This window comes from Montipora foliosa, chromosome 1 (assembly GCF_036669935.1).
Source record: "Montipora foliosa isolate CH-2021 chromosome 1, ASM3666993v2, whole genome shotgun sequence".
NCBI classification, from domain to species: domain Eukaryota; kingdom Metazoa; phylum Cnidaria; class Anthozoa; order Scleractinia; family Acroporidae; genus Montipora; species Montipora foliosa.
The window spans coordinates 14,509,325-14,525,070 of NC_090869.1; the positions used below are offsets into that span (position 1 = coordinate 14,509,325).

Below are 15,746 nucleotides of genomic sequence, written 5' to 3' on the forward strand. Positions count from 1 at the left end.
GGCATTGTCAAGATGGCGGCCCTTACGCGTCCCGTACAATTGTAGGTTGAGTTGTGAATGGTCCCATAGGGTGTCGTAGCCACCGCTCACGCATATCCAGTTTCTTTTCTAAGGCTGACAACGATCTCAACCAGATGCTGAAGGACTACTACAATGGTGATTTCCCCGAATCCAGTGCAGATGATAAACCTGAGATGTCCCAAGAGGAGCTGCGTTTCTTAAAGGTGCTAAATAGTACGGCAGTTCTGAAAGAAGGTCATTACGAAATGGCTTTGCCATTCAGAGATCGTGAAGTCGCGGTGCCAAACAATCGGGTACAAGCTGAGCAGCGAGCGCTATGGCTGAAGCGGAAGCTCCATGGTAACAAGAACCTGTATGCTGACTACAAGGTCTTTATGGCTGGGATTCTAGAGAAGGGCTACGCCCGTGAGGTTCCTGTGCGCACGCAAGCGTTAAACTGTGTAAAATGGTATATCCCGCACCACGGCATCTACCATCCTCGCAAGCCTGGTAAAATACGAGTCGTTTTCGACTGTTCTGCGAAGTTTCGAGGAAAGTCGCTCAATGATCTGTTGCTCAAGGGTCCAGACTTAACGAACACTTTGTTCGGTGTATTGATGAGGTTTCGCCAAGAAAGGATAGCAATCATGGCGGATATAGAAGCGATGTTTTACCAGGTTAGAGTAGCCGAAGAAGACCGAACCTTTCTCCGTTTCCTGTGGTGGCCTGAGGGTAACCTGGACGAAAATCTCGAAGAGTATCAGATGGTTGTGCATTTGTTTGGAGCAGCTTCATCTCCAGCATGTTCTAACTTTGCCCTGCGAAAGACGGCAGAGGACAACAGCGACCACTTTCCAAGGGAAGTTGTAAGCTCGGTTTACAAGAACTTTTATGTAGACGATTGCCTGAAATCTTTACCATCAACTGGAGAAGCTTTACAACATGCAAGTGATTTGAAATGTTTGCTGTCAAGAGGTGGATTTCATCTGACCAAATGGGTTAGTAATAGTCGCAGAGTCCTTGATGCCATCCCTGAAGCCGAGCGCGCCAAAGAAGTAAAGAACTTGGACCTTAGTAAAGAAAATCTGCCATTCGAAAGAGCCCTTGGAGTTCGATGGTGCATAGAAACGGATACTTTTGGGTTCAAGATAGACCTGAAACATAGCCCACCCACACGAAGAGGTATCCTTTCGGTTGTGAGTTCAGTTTATGATCCTCTTGGTCTCGCTGCACCGTTCGTGTTGCCAGCCAAACGCTTGCTTCAAGATTTATGCCGGGAGAAGCTAGGATGGGATGATGCGATCCCCTCAAAGTACGAGGTTTCTTGGGAACGATGGTTGGCAGATTTACCCAAATTGTCTAAATTCTCTGTCGAACGCTGCCTGAAGCCAGATGGTTTTGGTGTCATTACGTCCAGTCAGCTACATCATTTTGCTGATGCATCTGAAATCGGTTATGGGTCAGTTAGTTATCTTCGTCTTGTCAATGCCCACAATGAAGTCCATTGCTCTTTTCTCTGTGCGAAGTCACGTGTCGCTCCGTTGAAGATGATAACGATCCCTCGTCTGGAATTGTCTGCGGCGGTAACAGCTGTTAAGCAAGACAGATTATTGAAGAGAGAGTTGGAGATCTCAGTCAATGCAAGGTCGGTCTTCTGGACGGACAGTACCGCAGTTCTGCGCTACGTCAAGAATGAAACAAACCGGTACCACACCTTTGTTGCCAATAGAGTGGCAATTATTCGTGACGGGTCCCAGCCTAATCAGTGGTTTCATGTCAATGGCGATAATAACCCTGCTGATGACGCCTCGCGTGGTTTGACGGCAGATATTTTCCTTCGTCAAAGTCGTTGGTTAACGGGGCCGGCATTCCTTTGGAAGCATGACAGCATGTGGCCAGCGCAAGATAAACTATTTGGCGAGATTGCAACTAACGATCCTGAAGTGAAAAGAGAAGTTCGAGCCGGCGTGTCTTCTCTGAGCACCCCTAAAAGTCCATTATTGCAGTACGCTAGCAGATGTTCCTCATGGTCTCTCCTGGTGAAAGTCATTGCCTGGCTTTTCCGTTACAGAAATAATCTCCTCAAGGCGAGTAAAGGAGACAAACCACGAAATGGCAGTCTTATGCTTATCACCCTTGAAGAAATCCAACGGGCAGAGGGAGAAATTCTAAAGCACGTCCAACGGCAATCCTTCCCGGAGGAAACGGCAAATCCTAAGAAGCAGGTTAAGAAGAGTAGTCGCCTTTACAAGCTCGACCCAATCTTTGTGAATGGTCTGTTGCGCGTGGGTGGTAGACTTCGCAACTCTACGTTGTCTTCAGAGTCAAAGAATCAGATTATTCTCCCGAAAGATGATCGCGTGAGCAGATTAATTATCGATCATTATCACAAGGCGTGTGGCCATTCTGGAAGAGAGCATGTTTTGTCCCTCATCCGCGAAAGATTTTGGATAACTCAGGGAAGTTCAGCCGTAAAGAGTGTTCTCGCAAAGTGCGTCATATGCCGACGTTCACAAGCATCTCTTTGTCAACAGAAAATGGCTGACTTGCCAGAAGATCGCGTTCGACCTGATAGACCACCGTTCACGTCAGTTGGCTTAGATTTCTTTGGTCCGTTCCAAGTCCGTCGTGGTCGTAGTCTCGTTAAGAGATACGGTGCAATTTTCACCTGCTTAGCTATCCGCGCTGTGCATATAGAAGTTGCTTTCAGCCTCGACACAGACTCCTTTCTGTTGGCTCTTCGAAGATTTATTGCGAGAAGAGGTCAAGTAAAGGAAATCTATTCAGACAATGGCACCAATTTCACAAGTGGTGAGCGAGAGCTCCGCGATGCTATTTCAGAGTGGAACCAAGAGAAAATCCACAATTCTCTTTTGCAGAAAAATATCAAGTGGACCTTCAGCCCCCCTTACGGTTCCCATTTTGGAGGTATCTGGGAAAGATGCATACGAACCATCAGGAAGATTCTTCGGTCCTTACTTAGGGAACAAATAACCGATGATGAAAGTCTACCCACGCTAATGTGCGAGGTCGAAAGCATCCTTAACAGTCGACCCATTTCGGCCGTATCCAGCGACCCCTGCGACTTGGAGGCCTTGACTCCTAATCATTTGCTTTTACTAAAATCTGAGGCCCCCTTGCCTCCTGGTCTATTCCAGCACAAAGATCTACTTTCAAGACGCCGTTGGAGGCAAGTGCAGTATCTCGCGGATGTGTTTTGGAGAAGATGGTGCAAGGAATTTCTTCCCCTTTTACAGATTCGTCAAAAATGGGTTCGTCCAAGGAGAAATCTGGCAGTTGGAGACATAGTCTTAGTCGCAACTGAAAGTTCACACCGTAATTCGTGGCCTTTAGGGAAAATCGTTGAGGTGTTCCCTGACAAGAGAGGATTTGTTCGCCGTGCGAAAGTGAGCATGAAATCAGGTGTTTTTGAAAGACCTATTGATAAACTCTGCCTTCTGGTTGAAGGAGAAGAATGAAGTGATCCAAGATGCCAATTTTGAACGTTGTTTGACTTTAAGACTCGATTTCCAGATTGAAAAACGTTGTTTTAAATTTCTAGTTCAATATTTTCCGCCGGCGATAAGTTTCTTAGTGTGCACTTAGTATAATGCAAAACTGTACTTAACGCTCCTATGGACTGGCACGCGTAGTTTCTGTTTAGATCTGTTTCATGTAAGTGACTCGACTTAAGCTGTCTCACACTTAGGGGCCGGTGTTAGATCCAAACGCCTGCTCATTAGCGGGGTTGCATTCCTCTCTTAGGAATGCAGTTGTCAGTCTTTTTAATTAGGAACTTAGTGCTTAATTTATTCGTTCTCTTAGAGGTATTTAAGGCTTAATTTAGTCATTTCTAGGGTTTTCGATCAGTCATTTTCGCTTGTGAGTAGTTCTTGTAGTTTCGCTTTCGGCAGTTTGTTACTTTCTTCGCTTCAAGCAGTCAATATTCAGTTACCAGCTCCTAACAAATGTAAGTGTATCTTTTCGTCGAGTTTCTGTTTACGATTAGTTCATTTTACTAAGTAATTTTTGTATTTGTTTGTTTTCTAGTCTTAACCGCTTTTCGCTTTCACCGCATGGGTTGAGTTCAGTTGAATGAAGAATAAAGCGTGTTTGAATTTTATCGCTGGAGTCTTGTAGTTGTAAGAAGATCACACTTGGGTTTCCTATGGGTGGTGCTTACTAACACTGGGATATTTTTGCATGGTTTAAAACTATGTGGAGAAGCAGAACTCAGCAAGTGATCTTGGTATCCAAAAAGAAAATTGGGGTTAACCATGCATTTTTCAGAGATAACTAGGCTTTAATTTGGAAAGGAACACCATACATTACTTTGTATTTTTAAAGCTTTTTACAAATATTGTTGATTAATTATCTTTGAAAAATGTGTGGTTACTCCCAACTTTCTTTTAAATTTGGATTTCAATAAAAATTATTAAGATATGCTTTTCCAGCATATTCATAAAACGGGAAAAAACAATGTCTAATGCCAGACGATTTTACTCATGACTGATGGTTCAGGAGTCAATGGTTTAAGGGTCGTTAAGTGGTCCCAATTGATGAGTAAAGTTGTCTGGCATTAGACAGAGTAAAAGGTTAACTAATATACATACTAAAGAGCCAGAAGCCATTTGGTGAGTCTGTAAGGGGTTGAACGTGATCTACAACAAGACAACAAACCACATTACAGTAAGATCATATTTTCCGGATTGATAGGCCGCTTTGTGATGAGGATGATTATGTTGATGTCTCCACGTTAATCTTAAAAATTAAAAAATTACCAGTTATCACTAATTGCACTCTAGCTACCATTATTACTTCCTTATGTTTCATGTCCTCTGATAGGTTCTTGCTCTATGTAATGCAAATAATAGCTATCTGTGAAGGTAGGTGTATACCTATTTATTTAATTTATTTCTTTACTTGATTTACTATTAATCTATTTTGCTACATTTGATTGGAAGTTACAAAGCCCACCTTGATTAGCTTTGCTATATGCAGGTTGTGTATTTCTTCCATTTATTAAATTTAAAATATTTTTAAAAATACAACCACACTTTTGAGTTTAAGGAACATGTTTTGATGTTTCAAACATCATCTTCAGCCATAGAGAGTGTAACAACAAAATTTTTGCAAGATAATTTGAATACATACTTTATAACTATAAATACAATGATTATTTGTAGATTAAATGTTCATTACAAGTAGGTAAAATTCAAATGAACCGACAATATTACAGAGAACACATGTCAACTGACATAACGGTAAAAGTTTAAAAGTGTAATGCTATAAAACTGACATGACAAACTTGTTTGTTGAGTTTGGGTTTCAAGCGCTCAATATGGAATTCAAATTCAAATTCAAATTTTTAATGTTACACTCACTACGGCTGAAGATGATGTTTGAAACATCGAAACATGTTCCTTAAACTCAAAAGCGCGGTTGTATTTTTAAAAATATTAGTAACACTTGTGCTATCCAGACCATAAATTTAAACTATTGAGTGACATAAAATAATGATGATAATGATGACGGGGCTAGTGCAAAACAAATCCATTCATTAGTACTGTACAATCATGTACCTGCGTTATTTCACGATTATGGCAATCTGTAAAAAGTCCCACATTTCTTTGCACCAGCTTCTGTGCATTTAATTGTCTTGTATCCCTAAAAAAAAAAGGTACATTGTATCCACTCTCTTTACAGGATAAAAATTTTCATCATGTTTCCAGTTGAAGACTGCAGTTAGAGGAGTCAATAACTTTTTAAAATACTTTTAGTCAGAGAATGACAAATTTAACTATGATCTGTCCAGACTGTTACACAAATATGGTTTAAAAATAGAACTCTACATCCATAATCACGTCACAAAATTCAAATTCACTATAATTGCAAAATTGATCTGGTATACAAAAATCTAATGGAACAGAATTCTCTTCAATGATTACAACATGTATTTTCGTGGTTCTGAGTACCTAGGAGTGATCACAATGGTTGGTTGCAATAAAAGCAAGATGCCTAGAGGCGTTAACGTGGGATGGGTCAATGCTAAAACTTTTTGTAGCGATAATCACAGTCTGTTTACACTAGCAAACAAGATTGCGCCAGGAAGGCTCCTGCTTGCATTAAAGTGGCAATGAGGGAAACCTGGAGTTTGAACAGTGGAGCGGCAACTACACGTCAAGGAATTTTCTCACATGAAGTAAATTAAGGAACTGTTTAAGTGTCATCCCTGTTATTTGACTGCAGGAAAGGGCAGGAAGTCTCAGGAGAGCAACAGACAATCTACTATTTAAGAACACTTTCGAAAGCTCACAAAATTCATTGCCAGACACTGTGAATGAAAAAGGTTTTGCTATACAGTGTACAGGCACAGTTTTGGAGAATAATATATTTTTTTATAACAATATTTACTGTTCTTGCTTATGTAGACGTCACAAAAAGTGAACCAAGGGACACCGATTCCCACTGGTCCAGAATGTTGGAATGCACACTATTTGCAAGTTAGTATTCATGGTTCAATACATGCAAAAAACAAGGCTAATAAAGCCAAGAATTCAATCTCCGTTCACTATTTGACAAATGAATGAACTGGTTTGATTGGAGAACTTCTTTCTCCAGATTTCATGAACATTTCAAGAGTGTTGACAGTTTCTGTGCTTGATCAGCAGCACTTCGGTATTTATCCACCTTGATGTACTCAAGATCTTGTACATGATTCCAAGTTGGACTGGAGCCGATGAAATCACAGCGATTTCGACTACGATGAAAAAATGGAATTCATCCGAAACCTTGATGCACTCTGCCTATGGCATCCCACATAAAAAAGAACTTACAGGTAGGTTGTTACACCTTTCATAACCATGCATTTCAATAAACCATTTTGTTTGTCAAAGGCATTCTGCACTGTAATCAAGAGATTTCAATCCAATTTGTCACTAATTAAGGTTTTTGTTTGAACCCTGTCCCTCCTAAGAGTGACACTTGAAGATTTTACTCTGTCTAACACCAGACGAAAGGGTTAAACAGTCCACCAGTCTACTCAGCACTGATCAGGCTCATGCAGTTCACCCAAATTACTTGTACGTTTGTCTTTCCAAATCGTCGGATTCGGTTGTGATTTTTGGGACATATTTCCCTGTACTGGTGCTTTCTTGTTTTTAATAGCTGCATTTGTAGATGACCCAGAAATGCTATTAGCTAATGACTTTTGAACTGAAATTTGTGAAAACGAAGGCAAAAGTGTGTGCTACCCTTCTCGTTAACCCTCTCCCTCCTAAGAGTGACTGTGACTTACAACTAGGGCGCGTTCTTTTGGTACTATTCCGGAATAGGAATACACGGAATAGATGGTATTTGTGTTCTTTTGTGACCTATTCCGTTTTCGGAATGAATGGAATACTATTCCGTTCATTCTGCTCCCAATAGTAGAATGAACGGAAGAATGAACGGAATGACTGGAATATGGTTCACTTGGAATAGGCAGAATATGCCTTCCTTTGGGAAAGTGTTGGCGGGAAATGATATGCGGCTCGCTGGTCGCCCGCCGGCGCCTTGAAAATTGTAAAAAATTGAATGGAATGCGGTGCAAAATGTCTACCGTAGATGCGGGTGTGCTGGACTCTCTTTTATTTCTTTACTGCTGCTAGAACAAGAAGAGCTGTAACTCTGTGTTCATAAAAACAGTGCCCTCGCCTGGTCAAAAGAAAACCTTTTGTCAATTAAGTCGACATCAAGAAGAAGAGCATATGGGAACACATTTAAACTATGCAAAGCACTCACAAATACAAAAAATTCTTGGTCATCTTCCCCCTTAAAGGTTTTCAGCAAATGAAGCAAACCGAAAAATCGAGAAAACCGCCAAAAATTGGTACGTACGGCCATCTTTCAACATTTCGTTTTCCAAACTACCGGGAAACCTTTTTCAGTCGCCATACCAACGGAATTGGCACATGCGCAGATACAATACTTTCCAGGTCACCTTCGCTAGTAGTATTTCGTTTTCAGAATAATTATGTGTTCTTTTGCAAATTGTTATTCCGTGTATTCTGTTATTCCTAATCCGGAGTGAGAATAGTCAAGATACTCCCAAAAGAATGCACCCTAGATTTTACTCTTACTAACGCCTGACGATTTTACTCATCAATGGGGCGACTCCTCAAACCTGACATCTGATCAGCAGCAAGAAAAATGGTTTTTGAAAAGTTGAACTTCAGGGTTTGGTGGAGTTATCAAAGCTGCAATAATGTTTTTCTAACATAAGGTAATGGTGGGCTTCTGTTGTCTACTTCCCAGGTAAAACATGTTCTTGGGAGGATAAGGACCTTACCACAGATAAAGACAGACATCTTCCCCATAAGGTTCTGTCGCTGCGGCTACGGTCTCATCAGAACAGTTTAACCCACAAGCTGTGAAAGGACAGTTGTTTGAACCTAGATTTTGAAGCAAAGTGTATTATTATATGCAGCCCTTGGATTGAGGATTATTTCCTGGTCACCCTGGTTCTGTTAATTGTCCTTACATAATTTCCTTTCTCCTCAGTTATTTTAAGACCCTGAGTCCTGGTCCCACGCCGATCCTTATGTCCAGAAATAATTATTAGATGCAAGATGAATTTTGATAAACATCTCAATCTGTTTCCAATAAATCAAAGGGTAAACCTGCTATTTACAATAACAAGGTTAGTGCTAGCATCATTTTTAGGTTTAATTTTTTTAAAAACTTGTTTATTGGAGAAGTGGAGTTTTGGGGAACACTTATCACCCGTTTCGCAAAACAGATGAAATGATCAAGTTGAGGAGAGCAAACACACCTGTGACAGTTATCAAAATCTGCTTGTGCCTCATTTTATGCATTTCTGAATATCTTAAGCCAGATGCTAAAGAACCTATTACTTACCAAACCAAAGTTCCACACCCTTTTGGCTGAGCCAACCTGCTTGATGTTTGATTACTTTTATTAAGAATTCTCGTTTTTAAGCTCAGGTGTCAAAAAAAAAAAAAGAAGCTCAATACTCTTACATAATCACCAAACCTTGTGAAGACAAGAAAGCCCAGTCACTACATTGCAAAGTGTGGATTATTTGCCAGCAATGACCTGACTGCTCTCTGAATCCTTCAGTCCCCATATACAAAATGAAAAGATATCTAATGTATGTTACACTTACTTAGAATTCTGTAAATAGGAGATTTGAAGGTCTTTCTTGTATCCCAGTAACTGAAACAAACAATGATGAGTTTCTCACTAGATGTTGTAGTACACTTATAGTAAGAGCTTCAAACCAAGACTTCAATCCCACCAGTGTTGCCCTTACAGAAGAACTTTTCGATTAATCAAAATAATACAGCAAGACCTTTAAATTTGTAATTAAGACAGTCCAATAATATTAAGACAATTTATTAATGGTAACATATGGCACAAAGAGAGCAAATGATGTTTCCTGACAGCAAAATGGAACTTGAATAAAGTGTGTTCAGGATCATTCATGCCAAAATAATTCATATGATGTATGTTCTAGGTAGATTATCTCTCCACACCAGAAACCTGAAGAGGCTACCTTGCACATTATTATTCCATACTAGGGTCCTACATTGTAAGTGCACTCAACATATTATTGGTGACTGTTTTTGATCAGTTGCATAATGATATCCACTTAATCAAGTGTCAAGCTCAAGGTGAATAGCCAAGCTTAAGTACTCTGACTACAGATATTACAGACAGTGGTTTCAAAATTAAAGTAGAGACAGCCGTTGAAAAGCATAAAGTTAACTAAAAAGCATCCACTGCTTCACACCCAGAGTTACTTTTTCCCTACATTGAAAAAATAATAACCTCTTATACTAACCGAGTGTGTGAAAGAAACTATGTCAAATAATAAACAACTTACCGGTACTAACCTCCCTTGCTTGGGACCGTACTAGGGAGTATTGGCCCTCGGTCCCGAGCATGTGAGGTTAGTAAGTTGTTTATTATATGACATAGTTTCTTTGAGCAATCGGACACTTCTCTGCTTGGTGAATGTTCATAATCTACGTTACCCATTGATCAGCGAACTTTGAACAGTAACTTTTGACATGTGTAAATTCCACTTGCTATAATAATTATTATTATACTGTTGATCCCTTTTTAAAAACTTTTTGTCTTTCGCTGAACTTGAATTTCCCTGTGCAGAGAGAGAAAAACATGGAAACAGGCTGTTTCCATGGTAATGGTCCATACTGTGAAATCCCGACCGAACCCAGCTAATCAGAGTACTTCATTTGGCCTGAGCATTGCGTTGCCGTGTAATAAAGGCAGATTTTTTCAAACCTATGATTAAAACTCATTTAGATAATGGCAAGATGAAGTTGTCTCAACATGACCATCAATAGATTATTATTTTGCTTTTGAAATGTGGTATTTGGGAGCATTCTTTTAGTCAAAGTCTCTGTGAGACCCTCATTGATGAAATGTAGAGCATTTGGGATATAATTATTACATTCTACTTTTAAGACTTTAATTTTGATAACTCAATGGAAAATTCAGAACTACCCCTAAAAATCATGAAATAAGAGTGAAGGGTAGATTTGAACCTCCGACACGTGCACTTCACACTTCTGTTTCAAGCACATCCGTACACCAATTTAGCCGCCCGAACGATAACTGAAATTTAACAGCCCATTGCTTGAGTGATCCAGTGAGCACCTGAAGGCCCCTCACTGAGACTTTGTCATCAACGAGGTAAAAATGGTGTGCCCACAGACACCCCTAGTGAAAGGAGCCATTAGGCCCCTTGTTGATACTGTAAGTTACATGTATTCTACTCAAACCAGCCGCAAAGTTCAAATTCTATTGAAACCCCTCACAGATAGAACAGCTTTCATATGGCCTTGAAAGTGTTCACAATTCATTTCACGGACCAATTTTTTGCAAGATACAGTGTAAAACAAAGCTTCTCCTTATTCCCGCCAAGGAAACTCCTACTATGGGCAGTGTTTAAACAGTTCGATTGCCCAATCACATTACTGCATTTCAAATGATGTCAAAGCGAAACTTTCCAGAAATTCCATGGAGAGATGACATTGCTTGCATCCACGTTCTCTAAGCCAATGAAAATTCACGCTCATTTGTTTTTCTTCGATAATCCAATTAAATGCTTTGCATTTTTCTTTACATTCTGTTTTTTAGTTTATTCTTCAAGGTCATATGAAAGCCGCTCTAGTAAATCAAGTGAAAATAGATCAAGTCAAAGGTAAATACTTAAGAGTTGAATCAGCAGACGTTGTCCAGAAGCAATGTTCATTGTTGTGACAAAACTCCAAGCCTGTGATTTTCTTTTCATGGGCTAAAACAAGAAAACAATATTAAATTTGTTGAACAAGGTTTAAAATAGACTGGTCGCACATACATGTATACTCCCTAGAATCTTGCATCATAACACCAGCTGGTTTGTCTTCATTATTTAAAAGCCACTTTCAAACTTGTTGAGATGCAACCTACAGTATATAGAAACTGCTATGGACACCTACACGGTACTTCATAATATTAATAATTAAGATTCTTAAACAAAGTAATTACTTTTCTCAATGGTGAATCCTTGATATGCAGAAAACATCAGAGTGCTCTTTTATAATAATAATAATAATAATAATAATAATAATAATAATAATAATAATAATAATAATATATTTTTTTAATAATCTTTATTTGCCAAGCGAAACTGAAAATAGATTACATCAAGAAAATGAACTCCTAAGGGTAGTTCTTGAAAATTGAATTTATTATTAATAACTAATAATAACAATTTTCATTTCTAAAATTTTACAAGAAATATTAAAAAGTAAGAATTGGAAGCAAGAAGTATCTAAAACTATCTTAATAATAATAATAATAATAATAATAATAATAATAATAATAATAATAATAATACCTCATTTCAAATTAACTGTAAAAAAAGTTTACAGTAAAATTTGAAATAGGAAGACCTTGAGGTTTTCCCTATAATGGTCCCCTGCGTGCTCGAATTTTTCATTTAATATGTAAAAATAAATTTCTACTTACAAAATTTCTGCTAACAAAACACTGAAATACTAAAAATAGTTTAAACTAGTTAAGCGTGCTAGTGCGTCCTTAGGATTTTTGCATTCTCTTAAAAACTAATAAATATTCATAAGTGCTTTCAGGCGGCTTTTGAACACTTTTACACTTAGTCTAATTCCTCCTTCAAAATACATGGTTAGGTAAGTTGTTCCAATTCTCTTTGATTCTTACCAAAAAGGAATACGTAAATCAATTCACCCTAGCTGATTTTGTTTGGATCTTGTATTGATGATGGTTGGCTCTAGTTGCTTTACACCTACATGTACATGGCTCAAAATAATCATTAAAATCGAAGCCATTTAGCCCAAATACAATCTTGTAGCATTCTATCAATGTCAAGCCTATGACCCTCTCATTACTAGGTTTGGATGCTCTACCACTGAGCTATAGGAGTTCAGGAGTAGGGATAGCCCACTGCAGGTGACAGCATTTGCCTCCCACTAATGTGGGTTGGATTCTCAGACTTAGCGTCATATGTGGGCTGAGTTTGTTGGTTCTCTACTGTACTGCGAGAGGTTTTTCTCCCGGTACTCCAGTTTTCCCCTCTCCTCAAAAACCAACATTTGACTTGATTTTAGTTGATAGTACCCCTGCGCTAGGAAACTACATGTAGATGTCCACTTAAACTGCACATAAAAGTTCAAGGTAAGAGGCACACTCCGTTGGATAGAAGTTCCCTAAATGGCTTCTAGGGACTTTCAAGAAACAGGCCCCAGAAACTATTTTAATGACCTAAACCTGAAGCTCCCATGAGTCTCCAATAAGGTCAGTGATAGAGCATCTGAAGGTTGCCATTATGCTAAGGTGATGAGCAAAAAGGTGTAAAGAAGGAAAAGTTATGAAAATCTCTGACTGCAATGCATCAGAACAGTGAATTTCATTAGTCATGAGAACATTGATTATTATTCACATGTGTGAGGAAATTTCTCCTTTCTTTTTATGGCCAAGTCATTATTTCCTTCAACTTGTCAGACGAAAATACATGTAAACTCAGTTTTCACAAAGGTCTAGAGGCCTATCTCTGCCTATGGGAAACATCTAATTTGAACCACACGAATAGGGAGCTCATGGAAAACGCTTTGTACAAACTATCGCTAAAATTTAATTTGCCGCCAAGCAGTCTGAAAAGACAACTTCACACTTTTGAAAATGGTGTTGGTCCATGAAATAAAAAAACAAAACGGAGGCCATCAATCAAAATGGAAATTTTTTGAAGCAGTTACCACATTTACTAGATTAAGCGCCATGGCGCTTATTTAATTTTTCGCGCCACAAGTGCGGCACTTACTCGAGGGCGGTGCTTATTTAAACTTGTTAAAGAACTTCCTCGAAGCAGAAGCAGGAAACAAGCTGTGTGCGCAAGTAACAGGAAAACGAAAGAGAGAAGTTGGGCTTATTGTGCCGGCAAAGTTCACGGCCCTGACATCAGAGATTCACATAGCAAGAATTCTGGAAAGAGAGCTTACCACCCGAGCAGAGAAATACAGTCACTTTGAACTAAAGAACATCACATTTAAGGAAAATAAATTGCCAATGCTGTTTTAAATTGTTTTATAGTGTTTTTCCTGGTTATACGGAATTCCTCGAATAAGCGCTGCATCGGCGGTGCGGCGCCTATTCGAGGGTGGCGCTTATTCGAGTAAATACGGCAAGTACATGTACATGAAAAAAAGAGGTTGTTCCATTGCATTAATTTTTTGCCAGAAGTAGTCAGCTTCCTTCACCTTACTGCAACATGTTAATGCAACTTGCAACACAGGATTTGTTGTGTGACAAGTTGGCCACGTAGGTGGTAATACGAGCAACAAAGTTTTTCAACTTGCAAAGCAACAGTGTTGCACGACAAGTTGTTGCCCATATTACTTGGCTTTAGGTTCAGTTGAATGGAGATATAATTATACACACATACAAGCTAATATCGGAGTACCTTCCCTGGGAAGACAAGCTGGATGTGTGATTCATATTTTGGCACTTGCGTCAATAGCAAAGAGTTTTAAAGAAGCTTGTAAAATAATTTTACCTTTGAAATCTCCACAGTAGAGGAGTGTATCCATTTTAAATAGTTTAATAGAGCCCTGGGGACCTAGAAAAAAATAATTAAAGGAATTATTATTGTATTAGCTAGGATATATGCTATTTAATGTAGAATCAGTGAAAAATAACTTCGATCTGTAAAGTGTATACTACATTAGTTATTGTTCCAGGATTACAGAAGGAACACATGACATCTTATAACCTTATATTCCAATGGCAATTACTTAATTAATAGATAAATGCTATGTATATCTATTGGTGAAGACTGTGCTAATGAGCCAATAATTAGTTTCATTTTCAAAGTAAGACCAACAGTCTTTGTATTTGGGGCCACTTAATGATAAAATGCCTTCTATTGTTTTTTTGTCACCTAAAACTGCCAACTGGCAGAGGTGACAAAATGAACTGTTCCCTGAGGGACCAGTCATTAAGTGATTTGTATATAGCACAAAAAGAACAACGTGCAATGGCAACAACAATGGCGGTCGTCGGTCAACATTCGCAGGTAACAGTGCACTGTTACCCTCTGATGTCATAGATTTTGCACTGTTACCCACTCAGAGACTTTTGGCGGGAAACAGTTTTATTGTTAGACGCCATGTGATCCTGGCGTAACCAATGAGAGCACGCACTGTTGGGGGAAAAAAGCCATCGAAGTATAATGATAACAATATCCAGTTGCTACAATTCCAGAATTTAACATGAATGTTACAAGCAACACATTCAATTCAAGGTAGCATTTGCTCCTTACCCTACATTTTCCCGTGTCACACTATTATACAGTAATATGTTTTTTAATAGTTCTAAAATAGTTTGTCTTCCAATTGGCTAAACTGAATATACCTTACATTATACAATGTAAATCAACCTGAAGTTTGATTCAAAAAATTTCTGCCACCAGAACAATCTTGTGGGCGCCTTTATGTTCTGCTGCACTGCCAGCCTTGTGTCTTGACACTAAAAGTGCTAAGATAATACTTTTTCTATAACTGCTTCTCCTTACCTCCAGCCGCAAATATGTCCTGTTTGGGGCTGTGAAACAAATGATGCAAACTCAATTCAAAATAAACCCCAAATTCATCACAACATAGAAATGCACATGATACAATGCTAAAAAAACTGAAACGTGAAATTCTTGAAAGCAGAACAACTCAAATTATGCTTGGATAAAATATATTCTGTACAAAATTGCTAGTTATAATTCTACTCATTAGTTGCATGCTTTATTCTTTTACCAAGGAAAGAAATTGAATGCTACTGTGAAAAAACCAACATGGATTTCGGACAACAGATTACACAGCATGGAGAAAATGTGTGTGGAAAACTGCAGCGACATTTCTGCACAACATTATTGTTCGTACATGTTGTGTTTGCGTCTTTGGGCCTGATTTCACAGGAGCCTTGCTTTATTAAAATCAGCCCAAAATATTGTAAAGGTAAGCGGGAGGCAAGCGTTTACTTCGCAGTTTGTGCCTTACAATTAGTTTGCCTGAATTAATTGCACTGCACCCCCCTGGTTCACTTGACTTTTGGAATAGTAATATTCTTCTTGAAGACCTGGCTTGAACAGCCCATAACGACCGTGCTGTGTGGATTCGCACATATCATTCGGCCTACACATTGATTATTATTTC

General features: G+C 38.9%; 1 protein-coding gene across 1 annotated transcript in view; it reads right to left on the reverse strand.

Annotated features, from left to right (window-relative positions):
• Positions 1 to 15,746, reverse strand: part of LOC137990592 (WD repeat-containing protein 89-like) — a 39,211-nt gene that overhangs the window by 21,651 nt on the left and 1,814 nt on the right. Inside the window, exons 2-8 of the mRNA XM_068835729.1 lie at positions 15,116 to 15,144; positions 14,099 to 14,161; positions 11,239 to 11,323; positions 9,167 to 9,216; positions 8,330 to 8,432; positions 5,583 to 5,667; positions 4,614 to 4,661 (exon numbers count right to left, since the gene is read on the reverse strand). Coding sequence (XP_068691830.1) covers positions 4,614 to 4,661; positions 5,583 to 5,667; positions 8,330 to 8,432; positions 9,167 to 9,216; positions 11,239 to 11,323; positions 14,099 to 14,161; positions 15,116 to 15,144 — 463 coding nt within the window. The remainder of the gene's footprint in view (positions 1 to 4,613; positions 4,662 to 5,582; positions 5,668 to 8,329; positions 8,433 to 9,166; positions 9,217 to 11,238; positions 11,324 to 14,098; positions 14,162 to 15,115; positions 15,145 to 15,746) is intronic.